Source organism: Antechinus flavipes, chromosome 6 (genome assembly GCF_016432865.1).
Source record: "Antechinus flavipes isolate AdamAnt ecotype Samford, QLD, Australia chromosome 6, AdamAnt_v2, whole genome shotgun sequence".
Lineage (NCBI taxonomy): Eukaryota > Metazoa > Chordata > Mammalia > Dasyuromorphia > Dasyuridae > Antechinus > Antechinus flavipes.
In genome coordinates, this window is record NC_067403.1 from 110208154 (window position 1) to 110226414 (window position 18261).

General features: G+C 32.6%; 1 protein-coding gene across 2 annotated transcripts in view; it reads left to right on the forward strand.

Annotated features, from left to right (window-relative positions):
• WDR17 (WD repeat domain 17) overlaps nucleotides 1-18261 on the forward strand; it is an 89704-nt gene that overhangs the window by 17130 nt on the left and 54313 nt on the right. For both annotated transcript variants that reach the window (XM_051964800.1, XM_051964801.1), the window contains exons 4-8: nucleotides 368-619; nucleotides 3588-3710; nucleotides 7289-7473; nucleotides 13001-13169; nucleotides 16725-16816. In XM_051964800.1, the coding sequence (XP_051820760.1) occupies nucleotides 368-619; nucleotides 3588-3710; nucleotides 7289-7473; nucleotides 13001-13169; nucleotides 16725-16816 (821 nt within the window). The remainder of the gene's footprint in view (nucleotides 1-367; nucleotides 620-3587; nucleotides 3711-7288; nucleotides 7474-13000; nucleotides 13170-16724; nucleotides 16817-18261) is intronic.

Below are 18261 nucleotides of genomic sequence, written 5' to 3' on the forward strand. Positions count from 1 at the left end.
GCAAAGCTATTTGTCAGTTATTAAGAGGATTTCACATTAATCTAGGTAATTATTTTTCTTTGTTATCTCTTCTACTTATACACTGCACAGTGAAGACAGTTCTGCTTTTTCACCCTTTTCAGTTCATAGAAAAAAAGACTCTCAATGGGTCCATAAAATGCTTGCCAAACACAATACATATATTCACAATCTTAATATATTTACACAATAAATTATTTTCCTTTATATAACTATTACTTCTATAAATACACTCATCTTCATGATTCTGTTCACAAATGATTCATGGAGTACAGAGAACAGTAACCTGATGCACTATAAATTATAAGTGATTGATTTTGTAAATAATTTCTTTTTTTTTTTTAAATAGGTTCTAAGAATCAGAAACATGTTCTGAGACCTGAATCTCTTGAAGGGACCGATGAAGAGGATCCTGTTACAGATCTGGAATGGGACCCATTGTCTACTGACTATCTCCTTGTGGCAAATTTGCTTAATGGCATTCGCCTTGTAGATTCTGAATCACTTTCTTGTATCACAACATTTAATTTTCCCACTGCAGCAGTATCAGTCCAGTGCTTAGCCTGGGTTCCTACTGCCCCTGGGATGTTTATAACAGGAGGTAAGTGTTATTGAGGAATTTCTATTGAAGTCATTGCATTCTGGGAAGAAAAATCTTATTTCAGCTTTTGTTTTGATTAATTCTATACATGTCTTGAAACATTTTAAAATCTGTACTCCTAAGATCTTCCTGAGCCAATATATAAATCTGAAAAGGAAATAGAAAAAGATTGTTAGGAGTTTGAATTTTTATATCATGGCATATACTTTCACAAAAGTGAAAGTAGAACCATTTAAATTTTCTGTGTTTCATTTGAATTTCATCTTCATAGGAAAGTTAAATTGGGACCATACATGTTTCTGATGTCCATTCCCATGGACATGTTATCTTTAATTATCAAGTATATATGTGTGTGACTTTGCCAGAGTAGTTTGATCAAAATTAGGTCTTGAAAGAATGAATATAGTCAGTAAATAGATAAGGGTTACAGGGATAGGGATTTTATTAGTTTCATTAGTAAATTGGTCAGCTATGATCGAGGCCTGAAAATAGGCCCAGGTAAGATGATAAGGATAGGTTAGTTAATACTCAGAAGTTTGGGGTTTTTGATGGAACAGAGCTTTCACTCTTCTGGCATAGCCTTTAGGAATCTCAGGTAATTTGTATGACATGACAGGGCATTAGTATAGAACTTTGGTTAAGATTTTAATATTTAAAACATTTTGTTGTCTTTATGTGTTTTTAAAGAAGATGCCATATACTTTGAGCTATTTTAAGAAATAATGCTACTTCTTTAAACTCTTCATTAGATCAACTTGATGACAATTTTAGGCATTTTTAAGACAGCTAGATACCCATGGATAGGTTGTTATGTTTAGGTTTTGAGCTTGAACCTCCATTCTTATTTTCACTGGTGATATGACCAACATTTTCTAATATTTATTAACTTGATATATCAAAGATAACATGCATAATCCCTTTACGAATTATGCTTACGTCTGAAATAGAAAATATGACTTTATCCTTTCTTTGTTTTATTATTTTTAAAATTTGTTTTTGGTTAGTTTGTAGTTTTTTTTTTTTTAATCCTTCCTTAATAGTTTTTCTGCTTTTATACTTTCACATGGCTAACATGAGGAGAAATGTCTGTGAGTGGAGAGAGTCATTTACTCTGTCAAAGATAGTAGGAAACAAGACCTTAGGTGAGAAGAGAGGTTAGTTTGGTAGCAAGAAAGAGGATTTAGAGGAATGAGAGGCAGAGGAGATGGAGATCAAATGTTTTCCTTCCTTCTCTATTTGCCAAGTGCAATAAGACTAAGAGATTGTCTCATTCATCTCTGTAGATTAAAAATAGAAATAATAGAAAAGGAGGTTTTTCTCTCTGCCTAGTTTTAATTTCTGGGTGAAACTGTTCTGCAAATAAGGAATAGTTGGGGAAATGGTCAGATTAAAATTATTTTTACAATGGATTTAAAAATTTTAGTAAACTTGGGGCTACAAACAGTAATAAGTATGAGATTGTATAATGATTAAAAGAATATTTTTGAGCTACAGAATGATAGTGGGAAAAAACTAAAAGAAGGTAAATGTTATTTTTGAAAGCTTTAGCTTACTTTAAAAGTATATGTATAAATAAATGAATAAAAAGCACTTAATAATAATAACATAGATAATATTTAATTTAATTTAAATTTAATTAATTAATTAATTAAATTTAAATATTAAATAGTGCTTATTATGTGCCAGGCACTGTGTCAAGTGTTTTACAAATATGATCTCATTTGATCTTCACAACAATCCATGCTATTATTTCCATTTTACAGATGAGGAAACTGAGGTAAACAGATTTAAGTGATATCTTTAGGGTTGCAGAGCTAGTGTCTGAGGCCAAATTTGATCTCAGGTCTTCCTGAACTGATACTCTTGTCTACTGAACCACTTAGCTACTCCACTATATTAGGTTGTTTGTCCTTAGTTTTCATCAAGGATGTGATGCCATGATATGCAAGTGGATTGGAGGGCTGTGCAAAGTCATCTGCCCTCCCCTTCAGAGGCATCTGGGTTCAATGGCAAGACATAGATCAAGATAACTGGAGAGGGTCCTGCATGCAATGGGAGAACTTGACCTTTTTAAGCTAAGGTCTTTAACAGTTCTCATTTTAACTGAGGCCACACCCATTCAAGAAATTAATTATAGATAGCAATTGAGGCAAAGAATCTCCTCTTTAACTTAAGCTCTGTGTCAAATCTTGGAGATAGATATGCAAAATCAAAGATAACTCCTGTCTTCAAGACAGACATATATTATCACCTAGGGAAACAATACACATAGGGGAATAATGGATAGGTGGAGCCTTCTGTTACAGAAAGTTACAGAGACAGTAAATGGAGCTATAGGGAAGTAATTTGCCACTCCTCCTTTCAGGAAAAGATGTAAACTTGATTTTGATCATGATTCTGAACTAGAAAGTGGATTGAGGTACTCAGACAAAATTTTTCCAAAGGTCAAAGGACTGAACTCCAGTGCATTTTCTTTTTCTCTAGATGAAAAGATGGTCCATGAATAGGGAGTAGAGTATGACTAAGGAGGCCAAATAAGAGACTTAGAGATTTCAGGGCAAAATCAGGAAGTAAAATGATCTCACATCTATAGGGAATGGTCTCTAGGGCATAGGTGGGCAGGAAAGTAAAGGCAGCTGTTAAGGCTGTGGAACAGATGGCCAGGAAATTGGGAGTGAATTTACACACACAAATACAAACACAAACACACACACACACAAAATTTGTCATGTACATATAATTCATATATATATATATATATATATATATATATATATATATATATATATAGTGATATGAGTATATTATTTTATTACACTGTAATTATATAATTACATTATATTATATTACAACAAAATACACTAAAATCCTTCTATTTTAGTTTCAAAATTGTTTCATTATATTTTACATGTAGGCAATCCAATTTCAAAAATGGGCTTTATTAAAGTAATTTTTTTGTTCCTATTAGATTACCAAGTTGGGGTACTGAGAGTTTGGAATGTTTCAAGGTCAACACCTATTGAGAACTTTAAATTGAAGGAAACAGGATTTCATGTTTTACATGTACTTAATTCTCCCCCAAAGAAAAAATGTGAGTAAAAATACATTATTTGAAAAAAAATTTCTTGTTAATATAAAATATAATAGCTGTTAATAAATATCACAAATTTATGAAATGTCTTGGGTTGGACTGAGTAACAGAAATAAAAAGCCCTGGGACTTTGACATATTTGAGCAATGACTACATAGTTAGAAAATTCAGATTTCAGTCCTGGTTCTACCATTTGCCTCCCCTTCTCCCCCTCCCCCCATGTGAATTTGGGCAAGTTATTTATTCTCTCTGGGCTTAATTACCTTGATCTTGTAATCCCTGATGCTTGATAAAGAGCCTTTTGTAAATGCTTATTAAAGCATTAAGAAGCCATCCTTTTGAGTCTTCTATAGTCCTCAAGTCAACATTAGACATTTTAAGATACTTGAGAAAGGAAGAAGCAGAATTAAAGTAGTAAGATTTTTCTTTTTATGTGACTCAAAAAAGAAAGTGGCTTGAAAGTAGGTGATGTTATAATATATAGTGAATGTCTTTTCACAGATGATCCCCCATTCCTGAAATGTTCTTCTTTCTCACTTCTGTTTTTTAGAATCCATAGCTTCCCTCATAATTCGGATCAGATACCACTTCCTTCTAAAGCCTTTCCTACTCTTTCTCAACTGCTATGTGTATGCACATATACACCCACAACTTACTCTGTTTTGTGCCTACATATACAGAGCGACATACTTAGTTTGTAGTGTTCATATTTCAAATACTCTGTATATACTTATATGTGTATGTATCATCTTCCCCTAAAAAAAAAAAAAAAAAAAGTAAGCTTCTTGAGTGCAGGTACTCTCTTGCTTCTGTATTTGTATTCCTTAGTTAGTTAGTCAATATGCATATATTAAATACCTACTATGTGCCAGGCATAGTGTTAAATGCTGGGAAGATGAAAAAAGTCAAAAGACAATCCTTGCCTTAAAGTCTAAACAATCTAATGTGAAGAATTCCTTAAATCTAGCATACTCTAAGGCATATATTAATCATGCAATATATGCTCCAATTGATAAATTTATGTTATAATTTTAGAGTTCAATAGAGTTGTTTCAGATGAGATAATCAAAAGAATACTTGTATCTTGAGAAGATTACATTGGACAGAAAGTAATTACCAAAAGAAAAAATATTAATATGGGACCTGATTGTGGCATAAAGGCATTTTATAAAAGTAGAGCCTGGAGAAATGAAGATTCTTTGAAGAATAAATGAGTGGAGAAGGCCTAAAGAAAGATTTTAAATGGGTACTTCTATCAAGAAGTCAGCCAACTAATATGTATTAAGAGCCTACTATGTACCATGCACTAAGGCCAAAAGTAGTACCTACTCTCCAGGAACTCAGTCTAATGAGAGAGGCAACATGTAAACACCTATGTATAGATAGAGGTAGAATAAATTGCAGATAGATAGTCTCAAAGGGAAGGCATTCAGATTAAGCATGACTAAGGAAGATCTCTGGATGAAGTTGGGGCTTTAGCTGAGATGTGAAGAAAATTAGGAAAGCTAGCAGGTAGAATTGAGGAGAGTGTTCATGTAAAGGATATAGCAAGTGAAAACACTTATATGGAATATAGAATATTCCATATTTATAATTATATGGAACACTTATATGGTATATGGAATGCCATTTATGAGGAACAGCCAAGAGGTCAGTGTCACTGAAATGAAGAATATAAGGAGGGGAGTAAGATATTAAGAAGACTGGGAAACTAGGAGGGGACTAAGTTATAAAGAGCTATGAAATCTAATTTCATATTTGATCCTGGCAGAATAAGGTAATCACTTGGAATTGATTGAATATGATACAGTGATAGAATCAGATGTAATTTTAGGAAGATCAATTTGATGGCTAAGGGGAGGATAGATTAAGAGCAGGGACAGACTTTATGCAGGGAGATCAATCTGCATGCTATTGTACTAGTCCAGTTATGAGTTAATGAAGACTTGCACCATATCTTCTGACATTATTAAAGGAGAAGAGGGGACATTTATAGATTTGAGACATCTATTAGGCAGTTGGTAATGTCATATATGAAGAGGTTAGAATAGAAGTGAAGTCTAGATAAGTAAATCCAAGTGTCATCTGCATAGAAATGATAGTTGAAATGATGAGAGTTGATGTGATCATTATGAGAATAGTATATGGATTGAACTAGTGACCACTGAGGTCACTTAAATTTCTGAATTTTTTTACTCAGTGCTTGTAGTACCTATTTCAAAGAATTGTTATTGGAGTCAAAGTAGAATATGTATAATGTAATTTGCAAAACATAAAGCAATGGTGCTAAGTGCTAAGAACAGAGACAAAAATGAATGGCTTTCCTAATCCAAGTCTAGAATTCTAATCTAAAACACTGTTGCCACATGTGGCAGCGAGAACTTGAATCTGAACTTCTTAATTCCTATAAGGTCTAGTACTTTTGCTACAAAGCCTCAAAATAATGAGTGTAGTTAGGGCCTAAAATAAATTATCTGGTACATTAACATTTCCTTGTATGCAACCTGATGTGATCATATGTCCTGTGATTAAGCTTGGCAATAAAAATAGAGCAATCTACAGGTGAAAAGCCATGGAGGCCTTCTTGAAATAGGTGGATTATTCTATGAGAAGCTGTTCTACTCCCCCATTGACATTCTAGTCACATCCCAATATCAATTATATTGCAAATATGAATTTGAAGTTTAAGACCCATTTTAAAGCCTTAGATCTTATGTCACCTTTCTGATTGTTTAAAAATTTCTAGAATATTATATGTAAATGTATATATTTTATATGTAACATTGGAGATCAAATAGAATGGAGCATGGAAAAATGCATTGAATTGGGAGTCGAGACGAATTCATTTCCCAATTCTGCTCATAGGTAGCATTGGATCTAGTCAGTTCATTTTTCTTACTTGTTCTTACAGTTAACAAAAAACCTGGGCTTGATTTACTTGATCTGCAAATATGTGAGAAGTGAACCAGATAATCTACATGGTCCCTTCTACTTTTTAAATTCTAAGACTTTAAAATAAATGAAGCTCTCTCTATAATGGGTAATAGAGAAGATTATAACATTGTGCCTTTATTCAGAGAAAAGTTTTACATTTAACATTATGTCCATTTTTTTTTCAGTTTAAAATTTTTTTAAAGTCATGTCCCTGGAATGGGACGAACTATACTTCTCTAATGAAATTTTAATTAAATTTTTATTCCTCTGAACAATATATATTTCTGTTTTGTAAGACTATGTCAATGTGTGTGTGTGTGTGTGTGTGTGTGTGTATTTAACCAGGAAATCAGGCTTATGTATATGTATAATATACACATTTTTCCCATACAAGCATTGTCTCAAAAATAATACTTTATTTGTGCAGAAAATTTGTGCAGAATATTGGCTTCATTCACAAAATTAAATTATGTTCAATAAATAATTCAACATCTTTATTCTAACATGCATTGATTAGTATATGAGAAGTGTGTTTATTAGTTTTAGCATAGTGCTTGGCATATAATAGATGCTTAATTAAGTATTTGTTGATAACTTGACCAATACTTCCATATGATTTGCATTTTTTTGTTTAAATTAAACAGTTTCAGCTCATTCTCCAACCAAAAATCATTATACATCCTCAACTAGTGAAGCTGTTCCTCCCCCAACTTTGACACAGAATCAAGCATTTTCTCTTCCTCCGGGCCATGCAGTCTGCTGTTTTATGGATGGTGGAGTTGGAATTTATGATATGGGAGCCAAGAAATGGGATTTTCTTAGGGATTTGGTATGTCTACTATCATATTCCAAACTATATGACTTACTAGCTTTTTACATTATACCATCTTGTATAGTGATTAGAAGGCAAGATTTAGAATCAAGAAAACCTAGGCTGAAGTCTAGTCTCTCACAGCATGATCATGCATTAATCACTTAATTTCTCAGTGCCCCAGGCAACTAAGACTATAAGAGGAGTTGCCATTCTACATTGATGGGGGAAATTTCTACAGTGGGGATTCTGTTCTATGAATGGAATCAGAGATCTGGACCAAAACCCCCACCATTGATAACTACAAAGGTGATGGTGCTGAATGATGTCATATTACAAATAATAAAGTTTTTTTTCTTAATTGTGGGTTAACTTCCCTTCCCCGCCTTCTACCCTAGCTTTACTACTGCTTCTCCCCTTGTGCCAAGCAGAACCATCTTTGGGCAGGGGGCATAAGAGAAGACATAACATTAAATGGCTATAGCATAAAGGATCTGGTTCAAGAAGGACTTCTGGACCCATTATACAGATCCTGCTATGTCATAGGCTAAGTGGCTAGCCAAGGTTGTACAAGACAGACAGGATGGAAAACATCTTCTTCCATGGGAATGTAAATCCTTCCATAGTTGACTTGGATTCTTAGGCAGCTTCCTGGGCTGGGAGTTCTGGTTTGAAATTCTTCTAGATACAGACAGTTCATATAGTGAGTCAAGAAGGAAAGAGATACTCTTTTTACATGATTTTCAGAGGAACCACAAATACACACAACTCACATAGTTCCTAGAATTCCAAGGCTTAGTGTAATACTAAGACTGAAGTAGCATAGTAAGCCTATGGTTTCTCAGTAGAAATTATTTTATATTGTATTGGTTTCTTATTGTTCTGTATATCTCTTTGCCTTTCAATTCTGAGAAATAAACAAAACGTTATATACCAGTTCATGATTAGTAAATTTAAGTATATGCCTGTTTGCAGTCAGCCAGCTAGCACCATTATTATGACAAGATCACATGACAAGTTAACAAAGAAGTGGAAGTTTCCCTGCTGAGTGAGGACTGAAAGTTAAGTATTTACTAGAAAAGCCCATATTCCACTCTTTAGACAGGTTGCACTGGGGGGTGGGGTGAGAAAGAAAGAAGGCTAGACACCAGAGAACAATGGACTTGAAGGACAGGTCTCTGATTTGCAGAGAACAATTGAAAACGGGGCTATTCTTCAGCATCTCAACCTAAATAAGCATACATTTAACCACAGTGATCATGGATAGCTACCCCCAAGATGTCCTATACTGCTAATCCCTGCTCTCCCTCTTTTTACAAGATGCCTCACTGTCAAGGTTTGTGTGGATTTGAGGATCATCACATAACAACATAACATAACGTATAGCTTTTCTTATTCCTCCAGCCTAAAATCACTGTAGTGTACCTTTTAAGGGAAAAGGCAAAAATGAAGTGAGAGGACATGTTTCATTTCAAGATTAGAAGCAATGCTTTGATCATTACTTGTTACAGTTAGTTTTCAGTTAACTAAAAAGCTTCAGAAATAGAAGAGAGATATAGAGATAGAAATGGCTACATAATATTTATATATATTAAATCATTCTAGAATATTAATGTTTTGTATTTTTACAAAATTTATATTTTGCATATGCGTTGGTCATATATGTGTGATTGTCATATATATTACATATGTTCCAGAATAAAAAGAATCTAATTTCTTTGTAACTCAGTAATAAAGCTCAAAATAGAGCATATATTCAGATTTTCATTGGGAAGGCAGTAATGTGGAAATAACTAAATCACTGAATTAAATGACTTGACTTTAAACTTTGGATCTGGCACTGATTAGCTTTACTTAACCAATTTTGGCTCAAGTTTACTCAAAAAAGTGAATTGGACTAAATCATTTCAATGTTCTCTTGTAAAAGTAAAAATTCTATTATTCTAATTATCATTATGAAGGATACTATTAATAGAATGAAGTTTTCAAAGAATATTACATATTACTTCTCTTTCTATTTCAAAGCTTGCCTTGCTTGTATCGGGCTCTGCAAGTCTTTATGAAACATTTAAGTGCCTCTTAAGGCATACATCTTACCTACAAAAACCATTTGTTATAAGACAGTTTGAGTTGATAAAAAAGGCACCTTTTAAAGGTGTTGATTGATTTCTACTGCTTAGGTGGAATATTTTAGTTATAAAATAAATACTTTAGAATTATGTTTAGTTGTGTAGCTAGTTTTTCTTTTATAAAAATAATTTCTGATTTAATTTCTTTCAATTTCCTAAATTTTTCCCAACATTCCATCCCTCCCCTCTCCCAGAGAGCTATCCCACATAACAAAGAATATTTTTATTTAGTATTTTATTTTCCATCAATTACATGTAAAAACAGTTTTTTACATTTGTTTTTAAAATTTTGAGTACCAAATTCTTTCTCTTTCTCTCTTCCCCCCCCTCACATTGAGAAGAAAATGTGTATATATGTGTAATCATGCAGAGATTTCCATAATAGTCATGTTATAAAAGAAAATATAGACCAGGAAAAAAACTCAAGAAAAATAAAGTAAGTTTAAAAAGAAGTATGCTTCAATCCGTAACTAACTACCATCAATTCTTTGTCTGGGAATGTATAGTATTTTTCATCATAAGTCCTTCAGAATTGTCTTGGATCATTGTATTACTGAAATAGCAAAGTCATTAACAGCTGATCATCTTAAAATAATATTGCTTTTACTTTGTACATGGTACATTTCACTTTGCATTCGAGCTCATATATGTTCAGGTTTTTCTGAGAGTATCTTTTTCATTATTTTTTTATAGTAACAAAGTATATTTTAGTATAAAAGAGTTTAACAGAGTATAGAATGTGTCTGTTGGAATCCAGCTCCAGTGAATACTGAGAGTGTGAATTGGTATGAATATCCACAAGTCAGGTGGAAAATTTGATGTGTATAACATTGCATTTTGTCATTTTCTAACTCAGGAAAAGTTACCTTTATGTTAGTTTACAACTTTGTCTTCCCCTCACTAAATAGAATTTTCAAGATGGCCAGGTTCATTTGCCCATTCTTTAAGGAAATCTCATATTACCTCAGATCAGAGCCAATTTCTGGAATTTATTTTTCATCTCTCAGGTAAATATTTGCCTTTTTGCCACATAGTGAGCCAATCAACCAGTGTGTCTGGTTTTCAAAGGCAATGTCCTATAAGTTACCTTTCCTGATTCCTTCTGGTGGTAGGGCTTTTTTCCCCCAAATTACTGTGTATTCTTTAAAAATGTATAAATATGTATATGTGTGTGTGTGTGTGTTGTGTGTATATGTATACTTTTCCCCTCCTATGTGTCTGGGTCCATGTGGTTTCCTTCAATCAGTAAAGTTGAGAAGGGCTGCTTCATTTTGTCCATGAATACCCAGAATCTAGCATAATACCAGGAAATTGGTTGATTGAAACTGTAAACATTTATAATTTTTAAAAAATCATATAAAAATACAATTGCTTTGATGAAAAGAACACTTAAAGATTGATGTGAAACAAAAAAAAAATACCACAGAATCATAAACCATTAAAATTAAAAAGGAGCCTCAGAGATTATCCAGTCTAAATGCTCTATTTTGCAGATGAGGAAATGAAGGTCCAGACAAATTTTGGTGATTCAACAAAGGTCAAAAAACTCAGGTATAGAATCCAATCCCAGTATTTTTGCTAATATGTTATGCTTTCAGAAAAAAAAAAAAAAACAATTCTGAAATCTCCCTTGTGAATCTACTCCAATTTTCAAATGAAACTTAGTTTTGTTGACTTATGTGTTTTTCATAAAATTAAATTTAAGTCTTGGTTTAATTTAAGGGTTTGATTTCTGCCAAGTTATACTTAGATCATTAGTAGCAGTTTTCTCAATAGACTTCTTGGAGTAAAACTTTGCCCCTTTCTCAATCCTTTTTTCTGTCCTACCACCTTTTCCCCTTTAAAGTCCTCCTTCCCATTAAAAACAGCATGCAGACACTGGCATAGAAAGTAATTCAGAAACGTATTCTTCTGCAAAAGGCAAATGATTGTTAGTAGGTTTACAAATGAATACAAACCAGGAATAGGAGAAATTTTGGCTCAACAGGAGGGGCATTTGCAGTTAGGTCATTCTATTCTTATCTTCTTCTTCCCTCTATAGAGAATTCCCCAGTAATAGAGACTCAGATCACCTTCATACCTTTAAGAAATCCCTTGGCAGTTTGAACTGAGAAAAAGACTGTTTAGAAAAAGGTTGTTTCAATGACTCTTCTTGGTTATTATCTAAATGCCAGCCCGGAGAGAGTCATAATACTATCTTCTTCAAATTCGTTTTACATTAAACACCTCATTAAGTCAAGGTACAACTCTAAAGATTTGTGTGGTCTCTTGAAAGATGGGAGCAGGGACAAAGCATAAAAGTAAACAAAAACCAGATCCTACTTAAATATTTCCTAGAAAAAACATTGGAACTTTATATTGGTAGGGATCATATACTTCTTATATCAAATCATTGAAGCATTGTTCCTAATACATACACATCGAACAATTATCCTATATTTGTACAATTTTCATGTACACTTGATTTATTATAATTAAGAATACACAAGAATCCATTAAAAGTGAGCTGTTCTAGTACAGATAACTCTCTAGCAGATTCAACCTTAATATGAATCCTTTTGGTAAGAATAATAATAACAATAACTAGCATTTATTTAACACTTTAAGGCTCTAAATTATTTTATATCTCACTTGATCCTCATAGTTTGTGAGGAAGGTGCTATTGTTGTTCTCAATTTATAGATAAGAGAGCTGAAGCAGAAAGAGATCAAGCCATTTGCCCAGTATAACATAGATAGTAAGTACCTTAAGCAGGATTTGAACCCAGAGCTTCCTGATTCCAGGAAAGCATTCTATCTTTAGATAAGTAAGGGGTGAGGAACTAACTGAATGCAGATTTGGTTGTTGCTATTTGATTTAAAGGGTAAAAATAGAATTACAGTAGCAAAAAATAGCATGAAAAATATATACTTTTTATCTCTAATAATAAGATGGTAGATAAATGATCAAGCTCTTTTAGCAACTATATTTTAGTCTAGAAAATGTATTTCTCCTTTAAGGCATTTTGTTTCATTTGTATCCTTGCTCTTTAATATATTAAAACGTTGATTTTATGGGAACTTGATAGCAAATGTCTCCACCAGTTGGAAAATTATATTATTGCAAGTATTTGCAGTTGATAACCAACATTTGTATAGTTTTGAGGAACTTCTGTTTAATGAAATCTAGAACTGTGTGATATGTGAAATTATGTATCAGTTCAGTGCTGAGCCAGTAATTCTTCCAGCATCATATCTTTTTTGTTGTTGTTGTTTATGTACTTATTTTGATACAGTCTTTCTAGAAGACTCCAGTAGAGATGTTAGGTTGCTCATGTTCAAAGTTGGCTTGTAAATTATACATTTTTTATGTAACATTTTTAATGAATATGCTTGCCTTACATATTGTATGTTTCATTTTTTTTGTTTGCCTTGTAGGGACATGTTGAAACTATCTTTGACTGCAAATTTAAACCCGATAATCCTAATCTTTTAGCAACAGCTTCATTTGATGGAACTATAAAAGTCTGGGATGTAAATACACTGACAGCAGTCTACACCTCTCCTGGGAATGAAGGGGTTATTTATTCTGTTTCTTGGGCTCCAGGTGAGGATTATTTTCTTGACTTTTTAATAAACTATATAATTTTTTCCAAATATTTTGCTATTTGAATTATTTTCTTTCTGTTATAAAATCACTTGGTTTGTTGGAAATTATTCTTAAAAAACATTCTGGAAGCCCAGGACTCATAGTTATTTTAATAACATGCAAAAAGAGAACTCATTTTTGAGTGTCTGACAAATGGCAGTGTTAAAAAGAAGGGTCACCGATAATCAGGAGGAGCTTATGTATGGCTCTCACATATGACCTTATGAAGTTTCTCAGTTTTACAAATGTGTCCTCAAGAAGGCATATGCAAATCAATCAGCTATCTAAATAAACCTAATTAAAAATATAATATGGAGCTTTTTAAAGAAATACTATGATCAGTGTTTCAGTAAAATGCTTTTTTGTAAAAAAAAAATCAATTAAAAATCTAGATTTTCATGTATTAAATTTTGCTGTAAATTTGTATTATGACAAGTATAGTAGTGGAGAGAGTACTGGACTTGGAATTAGGAAAACCTGAGTTTAAATTCTATCTCACATACATACTAGCTGAGTGACCCTGAGCAAATTACTTATCTTTAAAAATCAGGCTTGATCTCCTTGAAACCCTATTAAGCTCTCAATCTATGTTTCTTTCTTTTTCTTTTTCTTTTCTTTTCTTCCTTTTTTTTTCCTTTCTTTTTCTTTTTTTTTTTTTTTGCTGAGGCAATTGGGTTTAAGTGACTTGCCCAGGGTCACACAGGTAGGAAGTGTTAAGTGTCTGAGACCAGATTTGAACTTAGGTGCTCCTGACTTCAGGGCTGGTACTCTACCCACTGCGCCACTTAGCTGCCCCAATCTATGTTTCTTTGACCTTTAATTTTATACTTAAGAAAAGGAGAATTTTTAAGTTATACAAATAATTATATTTGTTATTGTTTTTATATATCTCTGGATTCACTTTCTTTGGTAGAAGATGGTGAAATTCATAAAATAATAAATTTATTAAATGCCAATTTAATGAGCAGGTTCTCTGCTCATCCTGGGGATGCAAAGAAAGAATGACAGAGACTTTGCTTTTCAGGATGGCCATGGATCAAGGGTTGGATGCCCATGTAATTTCCCCTTCCCATTTGAAAGTGAGAATATCATTGAGGAAAAGGGGAGGTGTAGAAAGATTAAGAAAATAAGATGGTTTCTTAGAATGAAAAAATCTTTCTGTAAAAAGACCAAAAGCATTTCTCTATATTCAAGAAATAAAATTTTTAACAGAGAAACACTGGGAGCTTTTCCAATGAGATCAGAATAAAGCAAATAATAGTAGTAATATTTGTGCTATTTTTTGATAATGTGCTAGAATAACTGGCTATAGCAATAATACAAGAAAAAAATAAGAGAATAAGCAGGGGGAGGTAATGGGTTACTTTCCAAACTATATAGAAGCAATATCAATTTTTTTTAAAATTGAGGTAATAGATTCACGAAAGCAAAATACAAAATAAAACCACCCAAATCATCAGCATTTCCATATGTAAACAAAAGAAAATTAGAGGAAGAAAAATTCAGTTTTAGATAACAACAATTAACATAAGTATATATGCATATATATGTATGTACATATATATGTATGCATATAAATACACTTTTTTTTCTTTTCTTTAGGAAGACCTAAATTATTTGCAAAGAGGTTCAGTGCTCATAGCTAGGTATATAGTAAAATAAAAATACTATCCAAATTATTCTACAGGTTTAATATTAAACCAGTCAAATTGGGACTACTTTGTAGAATTAAACAAAATAGGAGCAAAATTGATATGGAATAAAAGAATAGATGTACAGAGGAGTAGACTATATTAGATAACTAAGTCTTAGGAGCAAATAACAGCTGCTTAATTTTCAATTAGTTCAAAATCACAAAGCCTTGGGGGTAAACTCTCTATTGAAACAAATGGGAAAAACTAGAAGTCACTTCTAAAAATGAGAGGATGAAGGAAAGATATCTTTCATGGAGATAGTTCAAGAATTCAGTAGCAGAATGAAACAGAAAATTTTCTGAAAATAAAAAGAGGCAATATCTATTATACAAAACTAAAAACAAACCCCAAAACACAAACAACAAAAAAAAACCCCCAACAAAACAACCAATGCTTTGTGCATATGAAATCAGTGCAACATACATTAGAATAGAAGACAAAGACTGAGAAACATGGTTTTATTAAACAGATAAAATCTAATCGGGCACTGTCCTAAGTCCTGGAGATACAAAAAAAATGAAAAGGCCATAACAAGCCCTGCTCATAAGGAATCTACAGTCTAATGTTGAACCCAAGGTATAAATAACTAGGTATGTATAAGATATGGCTAGAAGAAAAGGTCATCTCAAGGGGGAAGATTGTTGGCTACTGGAGGATCCAGGCAAGGTTGGAAGAAGGTGGGGTTTGAGTTGAACCTTGAAGGAATCCAGCAGAACTATGAGGGAAAGGTGAGGAGAAAGAGTAATCTAGAGGAAATTAACATGAATTTATAAGACCAATAAATTAATGAATTAACAAATATTAAGTGCCTATTACTGTGTGCCAGGTAACATGGGGGAGGGGAGAAGAGGCAAAGGTAAAATAGTCCCTTGCCCTCAAAGAGAAACCATCTATAGGTATTTAATATTTTTCTAAAAGATAGGGGGTCAAAGGAAATAATTTTTTCAAAGAAGAGATGAAAACTATCAACAAACACTTGAAAAATTGTTCAAAATCCTTAAGTCTGGTGATTACAAATTAAAATAACCCTGAAATATCATCTCACACAAAAGACAGAAAAATATTTCACTGAAGGAGTTGTCAAAAAAGGGAAACATTAATTCCCTGCTGATGGAGATGTGAGTTAATTCAGTCAGTCTGAAAAACAATTTGACATTTCCGAGAAAAGTTACTAAATTGATCATACCAGAGCCAGAGATCCCATTACTGAATATATTCCAACGAGGATGATGACAATAAAAGACCTAAATATTAAAAGCACCATCTCTGATGAAAATAGGAAATCCAAAAATATACCCAATGATTGGGGAAAATGGCTGAACAAACTGCCATAATATAATATTATTGCAGTACAAGGAATAAGTAATTCAGAGAAACATAGGCAAAATTGAATGAAATGATGCAGAGAGCCCAAAATAAAAGCAACAACATATATAATGACTACAACAATATAAATAATACTAAAAAGAGATTCAATTCAGGTCATTTACAATGAATAGTGTTGGTACCATATTAGTAAAGTTAAAGAACACAGTAACCCTTTATGTTAACCATTAGTAAACTGTGAAAGTGGAAAGTGATTAAATTATAACAATTATATTTCTGAGTTGTTTTATTTAATTCTATGGGGAAATGTACTTTTAGAAAACAAAATGCACTGCTTTAACACAAAATGCTTCAATAAAAAGAAGAAAGCCAAAGTCTTAGTTATGCTTCAGTGACTAAGGAAAATACCTGCTGTCTTGCTAATGTAAAAAGCAGAAACAAACACCATGTTTATAAAACTCTGAAATATCTATATGTGATATTATTTCATAAGGTAATTTAAATTGTATTGCTGGAGCAACTTCCCGAAATGGTGGTTTTATTTGGGATTTTGAAAGAGGCAAAATAATAACCCGATTCAATGAGGTAAGATTTATTTATTGTTATTTAAATTTTTAAAAAGGGTGGTGGTTACAAAAAAATTAAAAGAAAATGTGTCTTTACTCCTTGCATATATTGTATATTTGGGTAGATAATAACCAGAAAACATGTTTTCCTCTAAATTATCCAGGCATTATAGAAAAGTAGATAATATTATTAATTTAAAAAATGAATTCTGAAAATTCCAGCATTTCTGTAAGATTTAGATTATTCTTAGGCTCCTAAAATTACATGTAATACTTAGCATCCCCTAACAAAAGTAGTCATATAAAACAAAGTATAATGAAAGGAATCACTATAGCTTCTTACTCATGATTCTGTTATGACCAACTAATATACTTATTATGAAAAAATTTTCTACTTTACCTGAGAGTCAGGAGATAGATAATGGGTCTATCATTAATTTACTTGGTAACTCTGAGTCAGTATCCTCACCTCTTAAGTTACCTTATTTGTAAAATGGAAGAGTTGCATAGAATTTATTCTATCTGGATTCTACTTTCTTCTTTGTTTGTTTAATGTAATGGAGTTGGAATAGATAATTCTTTATAATAATCTTCAGGATTAGTATCTTCAGGATCTGTATTTATCTTCAGGAACTGTATTTATAGACCATTTAGATAACTCAACCTGAAATGTCCACTGTCATTTAATTATGTAAATTTAATTTCAGCATATTATCATTGAAGTGTCTTCATTTTAAAATTTTAAAATAAAATCAAATTTGAAGGCTGAATACTATTTATGAAATAAATGACTACTAGATGTAATCCCAAGTAGCAAGTTGATTGAGGCTGACAGATCTCATGAGCTCAGGAGTTCTGAGCTTTACTGGGCAATGCTAGTCAGGTGTGTGCACTGTATTATGTCAGTATGATGCGTTACTAGGAGCCAATGAAAAAGGCAAAAGTTTAGAGACAAAGCAGCCCAAGTTAGATATAGAGTGGGTCTAAACTCATGCTATTTAGAGCAAGATCAGGTTTTAAGCTTTACCCTTCTAATTTACCTGAAATCAAGCGACCCAGTCATAAAAATAGGAAGAGGGAGAGGAGGAAAAGAAGGAAGGAAGGGAAGAAAGAAGGAAGAAGGGAAGGAGGGAGGAAGAGTGAGAGTGCTTAATCAATGTTTGTTGACTTGAATTGAAATTATGAATTATGAATTGAAATGAACTTATGAATAAAAATCTTTTCAATTTTGCCATATGTATCTTAACACTCATTAGAGATAGAGGCTGGAACTTTGACTTCCTCAGTGTTAGAAACTTCTAGATGAGGAAAACCACTACCATTGCAGGTCATCACCTTCTCTGCAGTTTCTCTTATAGCAGTGAACTGAGCACTTGTAGTGCTTGGGCAGCTAGTTTGTTTCTGAAGTAGGTCTTGAATCCTTGTACTCCTATCTCCAGGACCAGCTCTTTCTCTAATCTGTCA